At 42.7% G+C, this 21,700-nt stretch overlaps 1 protein-coding gene across 1 annotated transcript; it reads right to left on the bottom strand.

Moving 5' to 3' along the window:
• Window positions 1–3,640: 3,640 nt before the first annotated feature.
• RGCC (regulator of cell cycle) lies at window positions 3,641–17,534 on the bottom strand. Its single transcript, XM_041407328.1, has 5 exons — window positions 17,442–17,534; window positions 17,107–17,283; window positions 7,402–7,509; window positions 5,896–5,958; window positions 3,641–4,234 (listed from the first exon to the last, which is right to left on the bottom strand). Exons 1-5 carry the CDS (start codon window positions 17,476–17,478, stop codon window positions 4,227–4,229), a joined length of 393 nt encoding a protein of 130 aa, XP_041263262.1. The 5' UTR covers window positions 17,479–17,534; the 3' UTR covers window positions 3,641–4,226.
• Window positions 17,535–21,700: the final 4,166 nt, after the last annotated feature.

Here is a 21,700-nt window from a genome sequence, read left to right as displayed (position 1 = left end):
AGTCTGAAGCCTATTTAAGCATCTTCAGGCCTCCCAGAGAAGACAGTGAGATCTGATGCCTTGGGAGAATGGAGGCACAGACCTCTAGTCTGTAGCTTTTAAAAGCTAAACTAATAAATATTTTAGCTTTCCAAACATAGGTGTGAAAGAGCAAAAGCAACCAAAGCACTGGGGTGCCTTTGTGAAGACTGACCTATTTTAATCACACAGGTCAGCCTACAGCATTTGACTGATAGCTCTTTTAACCTCTCTAAGAAAGGAAAGAACCTTGAAAAGATCTGGTTCACAAATCTGATTTGCAGTTTAGAATCTAAGCTGATGAGATGTAGCAGCCAGGATCATCTTACATTATTTTAAAGTTATCTAGAGAGCTAGAGCTGTTGGCCAGGCTGCAAAAAAATCAGTAATGTAGCAAGTAACATAGAAAACAGGAGATCTCCCCACTGAGAATATGGATTTCGTGCTGTCAGTATGCAGAGCTGGATTTAGTTCAAGAACTGCTGCAGTCATATTGGCTTTGCTTCCAAACATTGCAACTTTGGAAGTTTCTCTCCAACAGTCTAGCAGATGTCAGGTCTAGCACCTTCAGATGAATTAAATCTCCCACGATGGGCTCCAGGGGTGCAAATACCACCCATATGGTCAGCTGGGTACACCTGAGCCATCTGAGATGAGCTCCAGAGGAGACCCATGCAGAGTGGACGTTTCCCACTGGCGAATTCCTAATGTTTACCAGCAGGCAGAAACTTCCCGTGCTGGTTTTCTTTGCAAGCATCTACTACTGAAACCAAGCCTTAAATGAATCTGTGAAGCTCTGAGCATGGATTCTCCTGCCCTCTTTGACCCTTCAGATTTCCAATGCTGCTGGAAATCAGTTCCACACCCAGCATGTACCAAAAAGCCCACAAGAGTAACAAAGAAGGGGAGAAGGCGCCTGCACAAAGGCCATGGGAGCCAGCAGGGGCTGAGCCCTTCCCTTACAACCAAGTTCCATCACTGCCAACACAACTGTTTTCCTCCCTCCTAAAAACTCACCTGGCAGTCAGTGCATCAGTAGTGGCTACAGATGCACACACAACCCAGGAAAAACATAAATCCCTCCTTTGTCTGGTCCCTCTCCCTTATTAAGGTTACCAAGCATAATGTGTTACCTGGTATCAGCTGGCACCAAGGACAGGCAGAGTCAACAGCAAACCCAAGATAAGACACATTAGCTCAGGCCTTGGTGATGGAGGGTTAAACTAATCCATTTAACCTTGAATTTGCAGTAGGTAAAGAGCACATGTACGAGTAATTGTCTCACCTCACCTTCCACAGGTTAAGCTGTGGCTACACATCTCTTAGGCTAAGCTGCTTGTTTCCATTTCTGGGTGCGTGGTGCTGGCACAACAGTGCTGAGACTCTTCTGAATTCCAATTCAGCATTGCAGCACAAGAGGGAGGTCAAAACAAGGACTAAAAGTCAGCCAGGCCCACAAGGACAGCACAGTCTCCAGCAATGCTCCTTGGGGTTAAAGTTTGACAGAACTTTTCCCAGCAATTCATTTTTCAGTGACATATGTAATCGGATGATGAACTTAAGTCATAAGCATCCTCCAGTGAAATGACATCTACATTAGTGCCTTCCTTCTGACACATTGAAAATTGAACATAAACTGGCAGGAATTCAGATAAACAGCTCCACAGAAGATACTCCCAGATTTGCAGCTGATGATCTCCAGATCTGCTGTATAAGCAAGAAGTCTCCACCTGTTCATGCATGAACAAGATTAAAAAACCCAAACAGATGGTGACTTAATCCCCAAGTCCAACACCACTGACGCTAGACAAAATGAGGAACACGCCTCACTAAAACCTTTGCTTATGCTGGAAAAACCTTCAAAACTGGGTGTCTGTAAGGACAAAGTATTGCCATTGCAAAGTACTGCACTCATGGGGTGATTTCATCCTGTAAAGGGAGACATCTCACTTTAAGTACTGATTATAGGCACAGAGTACTCAGCAGGATCAAGCAGCAACTGAACAGAAGTGGAAAACTCATTCCTCAAACAATCCAACCTGGGGAGCAGAGCTGTCCATCTCCCACCACCTTAGGATCACTTGAAGTGGCCACCCCCTTGTTCACACTATCAACTAGCATTAAAATATAGAAAAACAGCCAGAATTGCTGCTGCTATTCCAGCAGGTTTAAAAACATGGCTTATGCTAAGGATGTTGCTTAAAAGGGAAGCAGAAGCTTGTCCCTGCTGTCCTGGTTCCCCTTCCCTCAGCTCCTGCCCAAAGGCACCAAAGGCTGTGTCTCTACAGCTAACAGAAGTCCTACACCAGCCAAAGGAACCCCTTCACATGTGGGACTGGGGAGGAGGGCCAGACACCCTTTCAAGTGCCACACAGGCAACAAAAAGGAATAATTGCTCCTGTATGGTTACAGCATAGTAGCAGTGAATTTTACACTGTTAGTAATGGGATTCCTGTGCTGCAGGAGCCTCTGGGAAGGTCCCAGAGCAAGGAGAAGGACATCACTGTCTCACACCTGGATCATAACTATTTCCTTCACAGATTTGAAAGTTAACCTGCTGCAAGCATGAAGCTTTACCCTCCTAAATCATTTTACTCCCTTTCTATTCTATGGGACAATTTACCAACAGAATCTGCAGTAGGAAATGCTGAAAGGAAAGTTTCCTCTTCAGGAGCACACTGCAGCACACACTGCTCCACTTTACAATGTCTTTCTGCCTGAAAGAAGGAAAGAACTCACACAACCTCAAGACTCTTTCAGACTGATAAAAATGTACCCAGTTCAGAAATTTTTTTTCTTACTAATGAATAAAACTGGGGGCAGGGGGGGGATCAGATAAAAATGTACCCAGTTCAGAAATTTTTTTTCTTACTAATGAATAAAACTGGGGGCAGGGGAGAATTGTATGGTGTTTAACAAAACCCAAATGTTTTGGTCAATTTTTAGGAAATCTAAAATCCAGGGAGATGGATCCACACCATCCTTATAAGGAAATACACAGTAGGTTTCCTCCAAGCTGCAGAAGGCAGGTCCAAATCTGTCCTTTAAGGTCCCCTAAGCAGGTAGCTGTGTCACAGGTACACACACACTCCAGACACACTCAAAGATAAGACATCAAAGGGACCACAATAACTGAACCATTCAAGCAACTGCTCACCAGACAGCTTTGGTCAAAATTAGGCAGGAATTCAAACCAGCCCAGCCCCAGCTCACTTGGTCTGAACAGACAGGAGAGCACAGCTCAGGCAGCAGAGCTCACATAATGACATTCCCAGTGCCTAATGCATATGGAAAGAATCAGGTTCCTTGTAAAAGCACAGGTTCACCTTCCCTCCTTCAGCACCACACTGATGGCCAGGAAGTCTTTTCAGAGTGGTTGACGGTTCCAGAGCCAAGGGCCTGGTGTCAGAAACACCCAGACTCAAGCATTGTCTCCGTGGTACAGGACCTCCACACCTTTCAACTGATGGGCCGAAATGTCTGACCTTCCAAAGAGCCAGTGCTCCGTGTCAAATGGTCTGAGAGTTTAAAACCAGCTTTTACATAGGGCTTAAAATAGGTGTTATTGCTCAAATGTATAGTAAGTCAGTGTTATTTCATTTGTATTAACACAAATCTGAAGTAACAGTTTGACCCAATTTATTATTTTCCTGACTGCATTAATTTTACAAAGTTCTTATTTAAGCAACCACATCCAACTAGCATAACAAATTTTGCCAAGCAGGGCAAAAACATACCATTATCAAGATATTTTAAAGCGTATTGTTTTCAGTAAGAGTTTAATTTGTACTTATATTTCAGAGTTTGCACATTCATAGGAAGCTTACAGACATCTGGATTCCAGTTCAGGATTTATTTGCATACAAAAATATATTATAACTGAGAGAAGCATTAAAGTTTTCAACTATATAAAATTACAAATATATTTGCATAAAAGCAACTTTAAATTAAAATTCAAGCTATATTTCAAAGCAAAATATAGCTCTAACATTTAAGTTATTCCATCTGCTGCAAAGTAAAAAAAAAAAAAAAAACCTCAAAACCACCCAAAAAAACCCAAACCCAATGTTGCCAGTTAAATACTTGTAGGAGTTCACAAAGGTTATGTTCAGAGGGTATCTTGAGCAAAGTTAACAGACAAGGGCAGCAGTTCCCACTGATTGATGTCACTGATCCTTCAGAGGACATTCACATGCTGAAAATTCATTTCACATACCTGAAAATACAGAACAAGAAAGATCACTAAGCTCTCTATTAAATAAGACTGCATGTTGTTGACATATCAGACACTTGCCTATGCCCAGCTTGCTAGACTGCCTGACAATCCAAATTATGGCTTTTTTAAGTTAGCATGAAAGCTGAAATGCTGGTGTGCTAAAAAGACAAGGCAAGTACTGTTCTAACAAGTGCATTAGGCTTGAAAAGGTATCTGTACAAAGTTCTGTGTAACCTCAAGTATACACATGTAACTCCTCAAAAATGTGATGATAAATAGCAGATGGAAGTTGGACTTCTTCCTCACTGTACAGTGATACTGTACAAATGAAACTCTGCTGAGATCACTGGAGATTTGTCTAGTTGGGATTAAAAATAAAATAATCACACCAAAAAAAAAAAAAGGGCAAAAAAAGCACAAAACCACTAGAGCAGGTGGTAGTTCCTGCCTTCACCTTTGATGTACTTTGCAAGGGAAAAATAAAACCTACGTATTATAGGCAGCCCCTTTAGAGCTGCAACATGGCTGTGCAAGATACAGCAATGCAAATATTTGCCAGTTTGGGATACACAAGCCTTCAAAAACTTGGATTTCTTTCAGAAGAGTGGTCAATTAAATTTCAGTGGTAAAGATTAAGTTAGCTCAAGCTTACTTCCATGACAGAAGACAGGAAACTAAAAAAATGTATTTTAAACACGAGAAGTGAAACCAGGATTAAGACACAAGTAAGACAGCAGGGAAGCAGGAAGCTCATAAGGGCAGCTGTCTTGAATTAAGTCCATATCTTCAAGAAATACAGGGAAGAGAAAACACCTAATGACTACACAAAACTCTCAGTTCATAGTCTGAGAGGGCTTTGTTTATGCTTCTATTAAGGTCTAGTCCTACAGCTTTGTTGGTTTGGGCTCCATAACCTAGTTCCACATAAAAAACCCTCCAACCTGAAACACAAAAGAAACAGTATTATGTCCACAACAGAAGAGGAAGAAGCAAAAGGAACAGGCAGAGTACATGGTTGGCAACAGGTGGCCAGTTTTTTGGTTGTTTTTCTTTAAAAATCATAATGAAGAATTCACTACTGTAGCTGAAAGATACAATTTCTAGACAGTGGCAGAAAAAGTGATCCAAGTTCCATTCCTGGCAAAAACAAGCACAAATAGGATTTTGACATTAAGTCAACAGATACAGATATCTGCTGTTTAATTCTTGCATAAAGCAAAGTCCAGAACAAAAAGGTTTTTCCTCACCTAAGGATAACTCCTCCAGTTACTTAGCTTTATAATGAAGAAATAGATCACCAGTTTTTAAACTGAAATTTAAGTGTTTAAGAAACTGATGTTTATTTATTCATCCACTGTCAAGGAGGGGTGAACTGCAGCTGCCTCAGAGGTGGGACCAGGGGCTCATTGAGTTCAGCCTTTGTCACAAAGGATAAACTGCACGCCTTGAACATTCAGGCAAAGTCTGAATTTAGTCTGTTTTACCTTCTTATCCAGATAATGATCCACAGGACTAGCAAACTAAAAGGAAGCGACATTATATGAAATATTTCTATTTCTCCTTCCCTCTCTCCCTATACATTGGCTTTCATTGGCTCACTTGTCACACTCTTTGTAACAAGTTCCAAGTGAGATGCAAGCAACTAATAAAAATCTACTTACTTGCTAGTGTTCTGTCAAGATCAGCAATGAAGTCCTCCAGCTCTTTTGTGTCTCCAAGCTTTGCTGCAAAACAAGGGTCAATACTGATTAGACATGACATGTTTCTCTGGCTAGAAGAAACACTAGAAACACACAAGCCTCCAAATAATTTTCAGGGGTAGCAAATATGCTGTGGATTATCATCAACAAAGTCCAAAAGCACTTAGAGAACAAGGGAGACTGAGCTGAAATTCTATCTTTTATAGTTTTCTACTTGACAGAAGCAACACAAAGCAATACTTTATGTAGTCTCCTTAAAAAGAAGGGCAGTGAAGAATAAAAAATACATATCAACAAATCCATGTCTTGGCTACTGTGGCTCTTCAGATGTTGCATGCAGGGCCCTAATCAATCCCTGTGAGCTCCCAGCCCTACTCAAATCTCAGCCCTTTAAAATCATGTCAGTATCACAGGTTTGCTGTGCTGCCAGACCCTTTCATCTTGGTCGATATGCTATAAATGTGGAACCAAACATCCACCAAATTTTCCACTCCTGGCAACACCATTGGTTCCACTCAATCTAGTTTTACTGCAAGTTGCTTCTTTGTCACATGTCTGTGGTCTTTTCCAAGCCAGTTCCAACTCTTTCTGTCTTCTCATCTTGTCCTTTAGTGTAATTCTTCACCAAATATTTCCTGTCAGTTTAACTGAGCTCTTTTTTTGCTACTTCACAGAAACTGTTACTCATTATTTCTCCTCAATGTCCCACTAATTGAAAAGATTTGATTTTTTGTGACTGGTCACTGTGGAAAAGATATGAAAGCACAAAAGGCTATTGAACATGCAGCATGTAGTACAAATGTATGAGTGTCCACTTATTGATATGTCTGCTCCAGAGTTAATCCAAGTTAACCTGAATGAAACACTGTCCTGGGAAGTCAGATCAGCTGCATGGCACAAACCTCTTTGCAACAGCATAGCTTCAAAGGAGGAAGGAGCTGCCAATACATGGCTTGTATAAGCACTGTGTAATTTCCATATGGAGCTGAACAATTGTTAACTTAAACAGCAGCACTTGGCTTCAGCAGAGTCCCTCTCCCTACCCCTGCATCCAGGCTAACCATTTTCATAGAGAAATGGGACACTTAAGCCACTCAGTTGCTTCAATAAAGAAGTAACACAAGTTAATAATTAATCCTTATCAGCCAGAAAACTACATTTTTTTTAGCTCAGTGTTTCAAAACCAGAAGACTTAACAGGCCACCTGAAAGTGCAGATACAGAATGCTATTGCCACTTATAATCAAGACAACAATACTTGGATCAGTAGTGTGCTCAACAGAAATCCTTAGTTTTGTTGACATTAAAAAAAAAAAAAAAAAAACAACCCAAAATCAAAAAACATCAACAAAAAACACCAAGGAAAAAAATCAAAAAAGTCCATGCAAGCATGTGAATCCTGGCTCCCAACAAGAAGCCCACATGATTGAGGATTAGGAAGAAATGCCAACAGTTAAAATTAAGATACCTTTACAAGGAGTCACTGAAGGGGATGGCAAGCTTGGAGTAGATGCAGTTGAAGAGTTGAGCTTTTCATCACTGAGACTGAAACTATTTCTGTAGAGGGAATCTGCACCTGTAAAAAAAGCAACATCATAAAGCAAATTTGACACCTCCTGAAGTTTGCAATATAATTGAAACCCCAAATGCAGCCTTTCCCACACAGACTTCAAAGTCTGTAGAACTAAAATTTAAAGTCTTCAAAACTAGAGAAGTGAATAAATAAACCCTTCATTATGTGAAGGCTGCTGCTCCCACCCCTCCTGTTAAAAAGAAAGCAGGTCTAGGCTCAATCCTCAGCCCCAGTAAGGAAAGCTTTTCCTGAAGTCAGCACCATTTGAAAAATTAGACAGAAACTACAATTATCCCACATCAGCAAAATTAGATCTGGTAGGCTCTCCCCAGTTCACAATATTCTGGGAAATTCTGTTACCTAAATTTTTCAAAAGTTATCCAAAAACCCTAAATAGAGAGCTCCAGGGCAAGGACAACCCCCCAGAATAAAGAATATATTTAGTGTTGTCTTTTATCCCCAAAACAAGTGCACCTCTTTCTCCATACATTAGTCTGTATCTTTAGGTATGGCATTTTAAATTCTTTTTTTCTGTGACTCTCAAGTTCATGAAGCAGTACACTGGTACACAAGATATCCTGCAATCTTATTTTAGATGAACTTTCAAAGAAAGCCTTATATACCCTGGAAAGGAACAGAAAAGGCTCCAATACCATTTTGATGTTCTTGTATTTTAGAGGAGGCCTTAAGCTCGAAAAGCATCAAAAAGTATCTTTATGCACAGAGGCACCCCAAGTATTAGTCCTGGCTCCACTGGAAGGAGGCATTGTCATCCTGCTGGAGACTCTGAAACTGCTGGTCCTGCAGTTTCAAGCCAGTGACCTGAAAACTGTGCTTCTACAAAAAGACACCATTGTGATACAAACATGTTCATGGTCTCCATTTTCTTGGCACATTGCCTAGGACATCAATGATTTGTCTTAATATGTGGGGTGGTGACTACCACTGCTTGCCACTGAGGCCAGCAATTCTGCTCCCTGCAGCACACACAGCCCCTGTCCCTGGAGCCACAGCCTGGGAGGGGGCTCCACTGCAGCACCAAGACCACTGAAGAGAGAATTGTCACTCTTCCTTGGACAACTGTCCCATTTGCTGTCCCAGGAGAGGGCTGCTTTAGCTAAATTAAGGGTGATACTTAATGAATTGGCAGAAGGGGGCAGGAGCACAGCTTGCTTTGCCAAGATCTGCACATCTCCACCTCCAGGGAAGGTCTGGATGTCTCCAAGAGCAGACACTGAGACCATCCTCTTGCAGACCTGCCCCTCAAGGTCAGTCGTCTTTGGGAAGAAGAGTGTGTGTCCCCAGCCACCTCCTCTAGCCTGCTGTCCTTTCCAGCACCAAAGCACCTTCCACAGGAGCATACAGGCACAGTGACAAGCCAGGCCAGACAATTGCACTACAAAGCCTCTCAGCTCTCTCCTCAGCCATAAAAGCTGATTTGTTTGCTCCATGCCGGCTTCCAAGCTCACCTCTGTTACAATACATACTGAAAAGGCCTGGGGGAAAAGCCTCAACCTGGAATACTTTCCTCCTTCCCATGCACTGTGGCCCACCACTGGGCTGTATTTGCAGTTTCCTCTGCCATCATCTCGGATCCTGTTCTGGCAAACACACGTGGCCCACAGCACCACAAAATGTGAGCGATGACGTGACTGACATCTCTCACCTGGGGCTACTGCCACCTGGTCAGCCACCACTCGGTATTTCTTGTTTGTAGACATGGGTGTAGAGTTTGACGGCTTCTTCAAACTACCCACTAATTGCAATTTCTTTATCTCCACTCTTAAGAAGTGCTGTTCTCTCTAAACTTCAGCAGATCAAAACCAAGCTAACTGAAACTTCAAATACAAGAAAGATTCCATGAATACAATGAAGAAATGAGATCATTTTAGATAGAAAAATGGGAAAAAAAGATAAGCCATTTTAAAAGTAGCTCCTAAAAACAGAAAAAAAATTCAAATAACCTAAAGGTGAAATAAGTCTGGTAGTGCTCTGCAATGATGTGTGCCACCAGTGCTGTACTACGCCACATGAACCCTGTACATTAACTGATACTTTCTCTCCACTAAAGGAGAGAAATTTCCTCCAAAATCAGTTTACAGTTTGCTAACGCCACATTTTTCCAGCCAAGATGAAAACCCCAGTGACTAAGGAACACAGAATGGAAAATTCTAGCTGTTCAGGACAAAACCCCTACCATCACCAAAAGCCCAAGTAACTTGTAATAGCTGACACAAACAGTGCTCTAGCCAAGACTGTAACTCACTGAAACACTGACAGAACAGATCAAAGATAAAGCACTTTTCAGCCTATTTATTTGAAAAGAGGACAACAAGAATTTCCAAATCAATTAATATTTTAAAGATTTTACAGCTAATTGAATTAATAAAAAATTAATACAGAGAACTATGGTTATAAATCCGAGTATACTTTTAATGTGAACTCTCTGATACTAACATCCAGACACCAAATACAGCAAGATTGGGTTGACATCAGAAAATGTAATTTCATACTGGCTTCCACAAACATTGTGCTGGGAAATATTTACAAATGGACAAAGATAAAATATGACAAAACTGTTGCTTTAAATTTCTGAATGTTTTTCTTTCAGTTTCAAAAGGAGAAACGTTTTCACATAACAATGTTATCTTCTGATGGTTTACAATAGTTTCAGGAAAATATCAACATTTATCTTTCTCAAAGCAAAAATATACTTTAGCTACTGACTGCGGCTTATTCATGCCACCAAGCATCAGAAATTCTAGAGATGTGAGGAGGAATGCACTGACTCCACCAGCAAGGTCACCATAACTGCTGAAAACAATGTGCTGTTAAAAAATTCTTATGACACACAGCACAGAGAAATATCCTCTTTGGCAAAGTGTGGCTGTAGGGCAGAAAGCTCTGGGAAAAGGACACTTCAGTCTTTGCTCTCTACCAGCTGCCAAAGCCAAGATTTGCTCATTCACCTCCAATAATGTCCCTTGGAAGAGTTCCACTGCCAGGCAAATACAACATCCTCTGCAACCCAATAACAAGGGGCTGATGCCAGGGATCTCATTGCTGCTCTCCTCCCTCACCCAGCTCCTTCTCTCCCACCACAAGTTTGTAATTCATTACCTATTTTGCACTTTGTACATTGATTGCTGTCCCCATGCTTATATATAAACTATGCCACTTCAGCTGTTTAAAAAATAACAGGTTCCCCTCTATATATATATATAAAAAAAAAAAAAAAAAAAAAAAAAAAAAAAAATTTAATTTAATTTCCCCTGAATTCTCAATTTCATTATAACTCCTGACTTTTTCACCTACCCCCAGATGGAATTCCATAAGTATCTATATGGGAGTACTGGGACTGTGGAACAGTGTAAATGGTCTAGGGGCAGGAGGGGATTGCCTATTTACCGTTTACTGTTTTCGTTTTCCTTCAAAGATGATTTTAAAAAAAAAAAAGTTCCCCCCTAAAAAAAAAAAAAAAAAAAAAAAAAAAAAAAAAAAAAAAAAAAAAAAAAAAAAAAACACTGAGTTTTGTCAGCGAGTCGATTTGCATCAGTCAGGCTACTCTGCAAAATTAGGGGGTAGGAATAAATATGGGTGAATTTTACTTTGGCAAAGTAATCTGTAGTTAGTATAACTCTACTGTTCCAGTATATGGTTAAACCACAAACTAAACCATGGCAACACCATGTAAATATAGAAATGTCCCCATGAAATGAGCAATTGAAAGGCTCTCAGCAGTAATGGACTGAAGGAGGAAAACCTCAAACTTTTCATTTTAAATCAGGCAATGGAAAAATTCAGCTGTGTAGCTTCTTTAGTATCATGCTGTTTCTAGTACCATGGCTCAAGATACAATTTTGAAGAGCGCTGGAGTTGGTAACATTTTTACTGCAGTTTTCAGTGAAGAAAGTTTTAGGGGAAAAAGTTAAAGCACATCCATAAAGCTTTCAGAGAAAAGCTTCTTCACAAGTCCACTCAAGTGTCTACAAATCATGAATTCATTATGAAACAGTAACTCAGCACTTAATGAGCAGACCACACAAATAATTCCTAACAGAACACAGCCTACTAGCTAAAAAAAAAAAAAAAAAAAAAAAAAAATCAGAAAAAATCTGGAACTTGTAATGTCACCAGCAGAAGTGAGATATATTAATTATACAAAAAGCCTGTTTCAAAATGCTTATGTTTCAGGCCCCCAAGGACAGTGTTTATTTTTATCATCATCACAGCTACACTTGGCTGCATTGTTTGTTTTTGCAGGGATTTTGCCTAGCTAACAAACATCTGTTCCAATACTGACCAAAAAATGACACCTTTTCTCTACTGACACATCTAAGCACCATTATTTCAAATCCCATAGCTACACAAAAGTGATCCAGGAAGCTGAAATCCAGATGCACAAGCATGTTTTCTCATTATATACAAAGCTTACCTTCCCACTCCCCCCCAAGCTTACCAGCTATGAGGCAGTTTCCAACTCCAGCCTTCCCTTTACTAATCTTCCTTTCTAATGAGTAAGAGCAATGGGTATGCTGGAGTGACAAGCACAGGAAATGTCATGAAAACTGTATGTCTCAGCACACTGAAATACCTGTAGAGAAGGCTATGTACCTGAAACTTCCAAATTTTTTCCCCTTTGAGGATATCAATAGTGTAATAAAAAAATTATTTCTCAGATTATTTAATAAAAGGGACTTTCTCCAGAAGAGTCTCACTTCACTTTTTTTCATTAGAAGCATTTTATTGTCTTGTTTGAGACAAGCCATAGGAAGTTCACAGGCACAATCTATGTCCTTTTCATGTTACAAGACTGGCATTTGCTGCATAGACCACAGGCTCATCTACTTCACATCCTGTCTCTCACACCAGCTGACAGCAGATGCCTGTAGAGGAGCTTCAGAGTGGTGCAGCCACACACTGATAGCTGCAGGATGAGCTCTACCAAGTTCTCCCAATGCACACACCAGTCTCTCCGGAGACACCAGTGGCATCAGCCCAAGCAGTCCTCAGTGGCCCCATCCCTCCTGCTGGGATGTCATCAAGTTATTTTTGAGTATGTGAACTTTTAATATCAATAATACCTTAAGGCAGTATCTTTAACTGTTCATGAAAGAAATAACACCTCATTTCTTTGAAACACACTAATTTAATTTGACTTCCCCATACTGGTGAGTTAGCAGTCACTTTCCTAATGTCCCTTAGGATTCTCCAGAAGACTGTCTTATCCCCACCCAAAACATCTCTTTTTTGCCTGAAAGTCCCAGGCTGTTTAAGCATTTGGAAAATATTTTACACCTTAAATCATTTCTGTTGCCTTTTTCTTTGCCTTGTTTATGGTCACATATCACAAGACTGACAATGTAAACAATGTAAAACTGTTTCAGGGTGAGTGCTGCAGTACTAACAGGGGCTGATGCTTCATTCCTGCATGGCCTAGGCATTAACATGAGCACATGGAGACATCCACAGCCACATCCATGGAAACACAAGTGCTGACTACGTGTTAAAAGATCCTGCTCAACCCCTGCACCTACTTGGCTTTAAAATCATAAAATTAAGAGTTCTAGATGCACACAGGATTTCTTTCTTGTGTTTAAAAGCCATGAGGCATTACTCAGAAACCATTTATTTATCCCTAAAAAATAACTACACCAAAACACTGCTGGCTGTATGAGCACAAGAAGTGAATTGATGAATTTATTTTGCAATGCTTTTAACAGAGAGGCAGGAAGCTGAACCTGCCTCAAGAAAACATGGAGCTACAAGTGTCAAACATTTCTGAGAGCAAGACAACAGATTATGATGTAGCTTTTCAGTGTAACTGTAACTTGGCCCAAGAAAAATAAAAAGCACTTCCCTTCTCAACCTCTCGTAAAGTCCAACTTCTATTCATTATGCTAAGACTAAACTTGGAAGGCTGTCCTGACACTGCCATAAACTGCGCTTGGGCATGCATTCTACAGAGGCAAGCCTGCACTCCCCTTTGCAAGCTTATTCCAACACAAGGAGACAATGCTATCTGTAAGTTCATTAGTACAGCTGCAGCTACACGAGTGGCTGCTGCCAGCACAGCACTCTCTAGCACAAATCCTCCTTTATCACAGCCAAGATATGCAGTGAACAGCAAAGAGTTATAAAGTATTCCTCAGCTCAGAAGCTCCAGCACGATTAATAACCTAAAGAACGAAGCTGCTGGGCTCCAATTCGTACGAATGCATCAACTTGAAACATAACTGGTACTCACTCACAGTCCAGAAGCTCTGGAATGCTGCAGTAACTCAGCAGTTGCACCACGATTCCCAGCACTGACCCACTCAGCTGTGGTGGTTAATGCAATACCTGTGGGCCGGGATCATCACACACATCTGCACTCAGAGCCTCTCTGCTACTGCGAGGTCTAGAGTCCATTGTGCTACCTACAAGGCTCAGCCACAGCCAAGCCAGACCTTGTCCAAAGATCATTTAGTCAAATGACAGGACAAGATGTGGGAGAACAAAGTACTATTGCACCCATTTTTCATACAGAGTCTTCAAAATCCTACTTTTTCTCAAGAGCCAGAAAGATGTAATACAAGAATTTAAAACAGTATTTTTGGAGCTAGCTCCCTTGAGAGATTTTAAGGATAACAGAATATTTTTGGGATTAACTGCATTGACAGAGATCTTCTGAAAACTTTTCTGTTAAATTAAATGGGCTCATGGTCATGGCAGAAACCCCAGGAGAGGAAAGGCTTCCCTTACCCTACTAAACAATATTGTTCAAGTACAACACCTTGACATCTGTTAGTAGCTTCTCATGAAACTGAATTTAAGGCTGATTCAGGGGCACAACTGAAACAAACACTTGCAACAGTTTAAAATGTTTCCTTCCCTTACAGTTTCATCCCTGAGTGGAAAGCTATCACTGCAGGAGTGGCCAAAAGATCCCTATCGTCAGGCACACCACATCAGTTAGGAGGATTAGATCAAACAACAAACTACAGATAGCACTAAAACACAATAGTCTGAACTGTTCTATACGCACATGATAAAGTGTGCTTGAAATAGTCTTGGCACTGGATAACAAGATTTTGCAAAGATGTAAAGAACCTTCATTAACAAGACGATCATTCAACCTACCTGCAGGCAATATGGTTTTTAAAGATTCATGTTATCAGAACTTACTCTTTCAGCCCAGTTACCCCTTGATTCTGCAGTGGTATTTTAACCTAACCCTTACCACAGTAGGGGCAAGGTCATGAATTCAGCACTATGCTGGCTAACACTAAATTAAAGAAATCAAAAGGAAAATAAACTCAAGAAATACTTGAGTTTGAACTGAAAGAACCTGGGTAAGTAGGCAACTCCCTGCATTTATTCTTAAAATAGATGTAGGGAGTGTAGCTGGATTACATCAGACACTAGAGCCTGTTTTACAAAAGGAGTTCTTCATAAATCCACAATTCCTCTCCAATCCTACCATAACTTCAAAATAAAAAGGTGACTGCACTGAATGACTCCTTTAGGAAGAAGTTTTTTACCAGGCCTTTCCTAAGCCATGAGCAGGGCTGGCTGGTTTTGTTTCTTTTCCCTTAAATATATCCTCATAAACTCTGGTTTCTGAGGATAAGCCCTCCTGGTCCCTCACAGGTCAGTGTCCAGAAGGCAGTGATTTCCACCTCTCCAGAGCCACCTTTCACACCAAGGGAGCAACTCAGGCATGGGACTGGAATGGAAAACTTGACAAGTTCCTCATACAAGACCTTTGAGGACTTTATATAGAGCCATCAAACCCTGTCTATCCTATTAACCCCACTACTCTCCTCAGCCTAAATCCATGTGGATTGGCCACACAGATTTTTATTTTCCAGATCTTCCCGATCTGCCTGTTTGCATGAGCATGCTGTTTTCTCACCAGGCCTGCTGCCCTGCCAGAGAGCACTGTCATCTTCCTCCAAAGATCCTTCTTGTCAATTCTAACAGAACAACTTTAAGCAGTTTTCAAGATTTAAGATTTTTGAACCACAGCAGACAGCTGTCTGCAGTTACTTAGCATTTCTCCATACAAGAAGAATAAGTTCCAGATTCTGGGTTGGGGTTTTTATAATTTTCACTATAGTAAATTATTTCACACTATCATTACAAGTGTCTCAATTGTGAGACACAATAAGCGTATGTGAGAGGTTAACATCTCACAGCAAAGACTGCACAAGAAATATAAGCACTAGGGCAGCCAGTTTGACTCAGTAAAGGCAGATTTCACCTTGCACACTCTCAGCCATACGAAAGAAAAACATTCAGTCTAAACTGGGCACACAGTTCAAAATCCTCCTTGGAGGTAGAGAGATTATAAGGAGTCCTACACTCACTACATAATGAAACAGAAAAGTAGCATCTTGATCCATGTACTTCCACAGAAAAAAACCCAAGGGCAGTGCTAGGCAAGGTATCCAAGTTCAGGGCAGGTAAAACAATACCTGTCAACAAAATGAATTACATCCTTGATGATGAAATAAAGGGCTCTGATAATCTGGAGACTCTATGCTCTCACAGCTCAAGTACTAGGGAGATAGCATTAGTATTTAAGCACTAAATCAACAGAATGGCACCTTAAGTCCCTAAACTGATAAAGAGGCAGAACAGAAGTTAGAGTAGCAGTCTTATTGTAAATAGCTGCCAAACATGTAAATTTCATCAAGCTTCCCATACAGTTAGGAACTTTAAAAAAAAATGGCCAAACCAAACACAAAACCCAAATCAACAACATACAGTTAGGAACTTTAAAAAAAAAAATGGCCAAACTAAACACAAAACCCAAATCAACACAATTGGTTGTATTCTGCATTTAGCAGGACTTATTTCTGAGAAAGTAACCTAGTGTTCTCAAAGAGAACAGCAGTTTCCAGCCTCACTATCTGGAACAGGAAAGATGTTTTCTCTCCCTGATTAGTAAAGCCAGTAAGAGGGGTTGAACTTTTTTCCAAATTAACTAGAAAAAATTTAGTTCCAATTCTACATTTTCTTGCTCCAAGTAGCTTTCTACCCTTCCTGTTCCATATTCTGCACATACCATTCACATACATCCAGTGTACTTGGGCACAAGGTAGCTTAAAATCAGCACCTCTGAAACAGTGATAACACTGTCGTCCATCCAGGTGGACGGACAGATGGATGGCCATTCTTATAACGGGATATCTGGGTGAGTTTCCAGCTGCTGTGGAAAGCACATTTGGGCTCGCTCGCTCTGTCCGGCTGATGCTGGTTACCGAGACACAGCGGACAGTCCCTGCGAACCTAAGAGACACCTTTCACTGCAGATGCCGGGACGTCCCGGTGTCCCGACCTTCTCCCAGAGACAGCTCTTTAGGCTCCGCTCCAGCAACTCTCCCCTCCGTTCAACAACAGCGAGTAAAACCAGCGGGGCCAGACTCTGCACCGCTGCACTTCCAGCCCAGAACGTGAACCAGAAGGCACTGCTTTTACAGAAACAGGCGGGTTCCTGCCCCGCTCAAAGACGGCGATGTGCTGCTTTAGCACCCGCTCTGGAGCGCCGCTTCCCGGCCGCCCCCCGCCCCCGGGACCGGCACAGCCGGCACGGACGGACCGACGGACACTCACTCTCGGAGTCGCTGAGGCCGCTGCCGTCGCTGACGCTGGCGCTGCTCCGCCGCTTCATGCGCTCCAGGTGCTCGCCGTAGAAGAAGCGGCGCCGGCCGGCGGGGCAGGAGAACTCGGCCAGCACCGCGTCGAACTCGCCCAGCGCCTCGGCCAGGCCCCCGCCGTCCTCCCCCGGCGCTGCCGGGCGGCGGCAGCGGCGTCAGGACCGGACCGGACCTGCCCGACCCGACCCTGACCCCGCCCGCCCCCACCCCGGCAGAGGGAAAGGGAGGGAAGAGAAGGGGGAGAAGGAAGAGAAGGGGGGTCCCGCCCGCCCCTCAGCCCGCCGCTCCCACCTTGCCCCGCCGGGCTCTGGGCTGCCGGAGACTTCATGGCGGCGGCGGGCGGAGATGCCCCAGCGCCGCTGCCGCCTCCCGCCGCCAGCCTGGGCGCCCNGGGCAGGCCGGGGCGGGGCGGCGGGGGCGGCCCCGGGCGGTGCAGGTGCTCCGGGCCGGCTGTCCCGGCCGCCGCAGTCCCGCCGGCAGCGGGAGTGCGGCTCCTTCGGGAGGATCGCGCTGCGCTAAGCCCAGCACCGGCTGCGTGCCGGGCTGCTGCAGGGAGGATACAGCGGGAGTCAGAGCCGGCTGTTAAGGAGGGAATATCACGGGAAGGCAGGACGGGGTCAGGCCCGTGACTGCCAGCAGGACAGGGCACACAGCACGACGAGGAGGCAGCAGCTCGCTTGCAGTGAGCCCATGGCTTTGCATAAAACAGCAGTGCTGCTCGAACAGCCCCGGGATCCCTTCCTTCCCCATTCCCATGGCACCGGGCTGGCATCTGCCTGTGGTTATTGCCCTGCTCCGTACATCGGCGAGCTGCGGGCACGGCCGTGGGGGCAGCTGGGCCAGTTAATTCCAGAGGATGACCCGAGGAGAAGAGCAGGTGGCAGGGGACACGCAGGGAATGCTCAGGCAGAGGGAGTCACAGCCCCAGGTGCATCAGCCAGGGTGCTCTCCAGTGGAGTGCTCTTCTTGTTCTTAGGAGGAGGATTCTGGCACTTGTCCTGAAGTCAGGTAAACCCGATGTTCATACATGCCATAGCTGCGGAGTTTGTTCTTGTGCTGTCTCTTGCTCGTTTTTAATGTAAGCTGTCTGAGCAGCTAAAATACCAGTTCTGTTAAATACTCATTGGGGAAGACTCTGTCATGTTTAGTTACGGCCAGAAATACTGAAAACAGACATCAGGTGCTATTCCATGAGAATGCGTCAGGAGTTATGATTATGTTTGTGTGCTGATGAAAATATTTAGAGTTAGAACAGTCAGGGAGAGGTAAGAAAAACATTTCTGAAACTTTTTTGACATTTTCAGACATGCTGCCATTGCTCCTGCAAGATACAAAGTTAGAAAAACAATGTTCTAGACAATAAAACAGATTTGTCCACCTCTCCTTACCAGCTGATATGGAGACATTTATTTATTTTTGCAGTGAATCAAAAGACATTCTCATGACAAAGTTCAATTGTTGTTTATTCTGTGGCTTCCTTCTCTCTGTGGTCTTCCTCTGTTTTTCTTTCTGCTAATAAAAGTGTCTACAAACAATCCTTTTTAAAGACCATAGTGACACAGAGGGAAAACGAGGTTAAAAAGTAGGGGACAAGGAGATACAAGGGCATGACGTCAGTAGCACGAGCAGGATGAAAGACAATGGATGCAAAGCAGAAGGGGGAACTGTCGAGGACGTGACTAGGCACAGCTCACAGCCCAAAAAGACAAGGACCTGGCCCTGCAGCTGATGTCAAATCTCTCTTGCTCAATCGCATATGCTCAACCCTACCTGTACCACACACATCCCCACCGACACCGGTGCTTGGTCTACAGCACAACCTGGCTTAGGGGCAAAAGGTGTTTGAGGTTGGGCTTGAATCTGTCCATTTTCTGAGGAATACAGGCAAAACAACCAAAGGCTAAAAGTCCTCCTGTGCCCTTCCTGTTGTTTCTCATAAAGATGGTCAAGCAATCTCACAGCCTTTTGGGATGGGGTCTGAGGTCATGTCACAAAGAAAGAGCACAAAGGGGATGAAACTGTACAAGAAACCTTGTATTGCTTGGGGCCTTATTGCCAGAAAAGGGAAATGATCTGCCTCCTTCTCTCTTCCTGTGCTCCTGGCCTAGACCTTCTGCATGTCTTTTAAACAGGTTTTTCTCATCTGCTGCTGAGTCAATTCAACACTTTAGAACAGCAGAAAACTAATCCAGGAAGAAAGTGAGTAAATTTCTGTTGAATTGAGTTGAATGGGCTCAGCTCAGGGAGATAATAAAAGGAGGGTATGGATAGGTAGGGGAAAAAAACCCAACTGCTTCCCTCTAGAATTTATCCCTGGCATTCTCCTTAAATTATTATCTTTCACTCAAATTGACCATTTTCAGAATAATTTCTAGGCATGCTAAAGAAATTATTCTATAAACTTCCTTTCTTTACAGCCATGTGTTTGGGAAATCTTTTCCTTAAGACAACCTGGGCTTAAAACTACTTAGTTGTGTTTACTGCTCCACAGGCTAATCTCTTAACATTTCTTTCAGTAAATACTTATGTTTTCTCCTAAGCAGCCTAGATTCTGCTGAATACAGCCAAGACAGCTGGTGAATTTCAGTTTTTCACATAAAACATTAGCTTATACAAGAGAAAACAAAGATTCACTTTTATGCTTATTGGTTCTATGTCATGGACCATGCAGCCATGCACATCCATAAATATTCTTGAAAGGCCCCAGCATGCTCCAGCTGAACTGGCTGCTCTTTTGCCACAGATGCCAACAGGAGCAGCCCACATCTGGCAAAAGGAAGAAGTCACTTTTAAGTGCAGTGCCCTGAAACTCTGCAGGCTGACACGCCTGGCTGCTCATGCTTATGGGGAGAAACATCCAACACAACTCCTAATGTAAACCTCAGCTACTGAATCCCTCTCATTTTCTAGGCAGCCGTCCAAGCTGTATTTAAAGTGAATTTCTTCTTGCCCATTCGACACAGTGTCTCCAGATCCTGCTCAGCTGGTGACGCGATGTTTACAGTGGTTTCCTACTGCATTTTTAACCTCACAAACTTGTGAGCCACACAGCTATTTAAATCAACAAATCCTGCCTGGAAACATGCTTCAGGGAAAGGTTTTTAAAACAGGCACTTTGATATAGTCAAGCTGCAAAGCTCATGAAGTATTTGTTTTCTAAACAAACCATGGAATAATTTGGGACACAACACACTGTGTTGCTGCACCAAAGAGACTCCTAGGATGGGTTTAAAAAGGCATTGATGCTGCAGGTTGAATAATCTAGTTGCTTCCAAAGCAATGAGATGCCCACAGATCCATGAACTACTTCGGAGGCATTCATATAAAACAGAAAAAAACCCCCAAAACAGAATGAGAAATTCATTGGAAACTGGTTACAATTCACAGTACAGGTGCAGCACCATATGCACATGCACAGAAACTGCAACTGCAGAGGGGGAATTTGCAAATCTGAAGTGGCTGAAAAGTTTTTGTCTAACGAATCATTTCTTTTCACCACTTCAAAGATCAAGAATAACCCAAAATATCATTTTTGTTGAGCAATACCATATTCCTACAGTTAAAAACAAATGTTTTGTGAAACCTACACCTGTCTTCTCATTGGTATTGATACTAGACAAAAGCCAGAGTGTCAGATCCCTGCCCATGGAAGCAGCCTGGAGTTTTGAATATTTAATTTCCACAAGTATTTTAATATTTATTAGTCTGTGAAAATAACAATTCTTTACATAAATAATAATACCACCTTGTTAAAGTAGATGATTTAAAACCTGTGAATGTCAAACAACAGCCCATCATTGCCAAACTTCTAGCTGAAGGAAGCAAGGGAACCCAAAATGAAGACAGCTGTCAAACAGAAAAACGAAAATTGCCAGAGGAGGAAAAAGCACAGGTGCCAGCCAGACTGACACACAGGGAAACCCAACTCCTTGGGCTGCAGAGCAGGAATAGATCAAACATCACCAGCATAACCTGTCTCCCTGTGCAGCACATCACAATCCTGCCCTCAGGATGCTCATTTGAAGGGAGGCTGTGGTTGACACTCCAGCCCATTTTATTCTTCACGCTGCAAGTGAAATTGCCTATGTGAGTTAATTGCCAAACTTGTGTAATGAAGAGAGCTGCCTGATTAAACCTTGTCAGAGACATGAGCCATGCATTTTACACAGGCTGCCCAACTACCATCCAAGGTGTTTTGCTACTTTGGCTGCCAGCTGAGCTAAATAAAAGCCTATGACCTGTAGCTCAATCCACACCACTAGCGGGAAGAGTGAGTGACTTACAGCAATATATTAATCTTGAAAGACTGTCAAACAAAAAATTTGCCACAGGTCTTTCACAGGACTTTACTTCCTCTTCTCCCAACATGTTCTGTAGACCTTGAACTGGAACATGGAATTTTGAGTGACTGGTGCATTTCCTTTTTGTTTTCTCTCTGCCCTTGACTGATGCACAGTGGATGCAAACTCATGGAGCTGCTCACAGCCATTCACAGCTGTGGCCTTGTGAGCAAACCATACACCTTCCTGATGAATTCTGCCAAAACCCAA

This window comes from Onychostruthus taczanowskii, unplaced genomic scaffold, assembly GCF_017590055.1.
Source record: "Onychostruthus taczanowskii isolate IOZ18803 unplaced genomic scaffold, ASM1759005v1 scaffold26, whole genome shotgun sequence".
In the NCBI taxonomy this organism is placed as follows: domain Eukaryota; kingdom Metazoa; phylum Chordata; class Aves; order Passeriformes; family Passeridae; genus Onychostruthus; species Onychostruthus taczanowskii.
The sequence above is the reverse complement of the archived record's forward strand: the minus strand, read 5'-3'. Positions and strand labels throughout refer to the sequence as shown.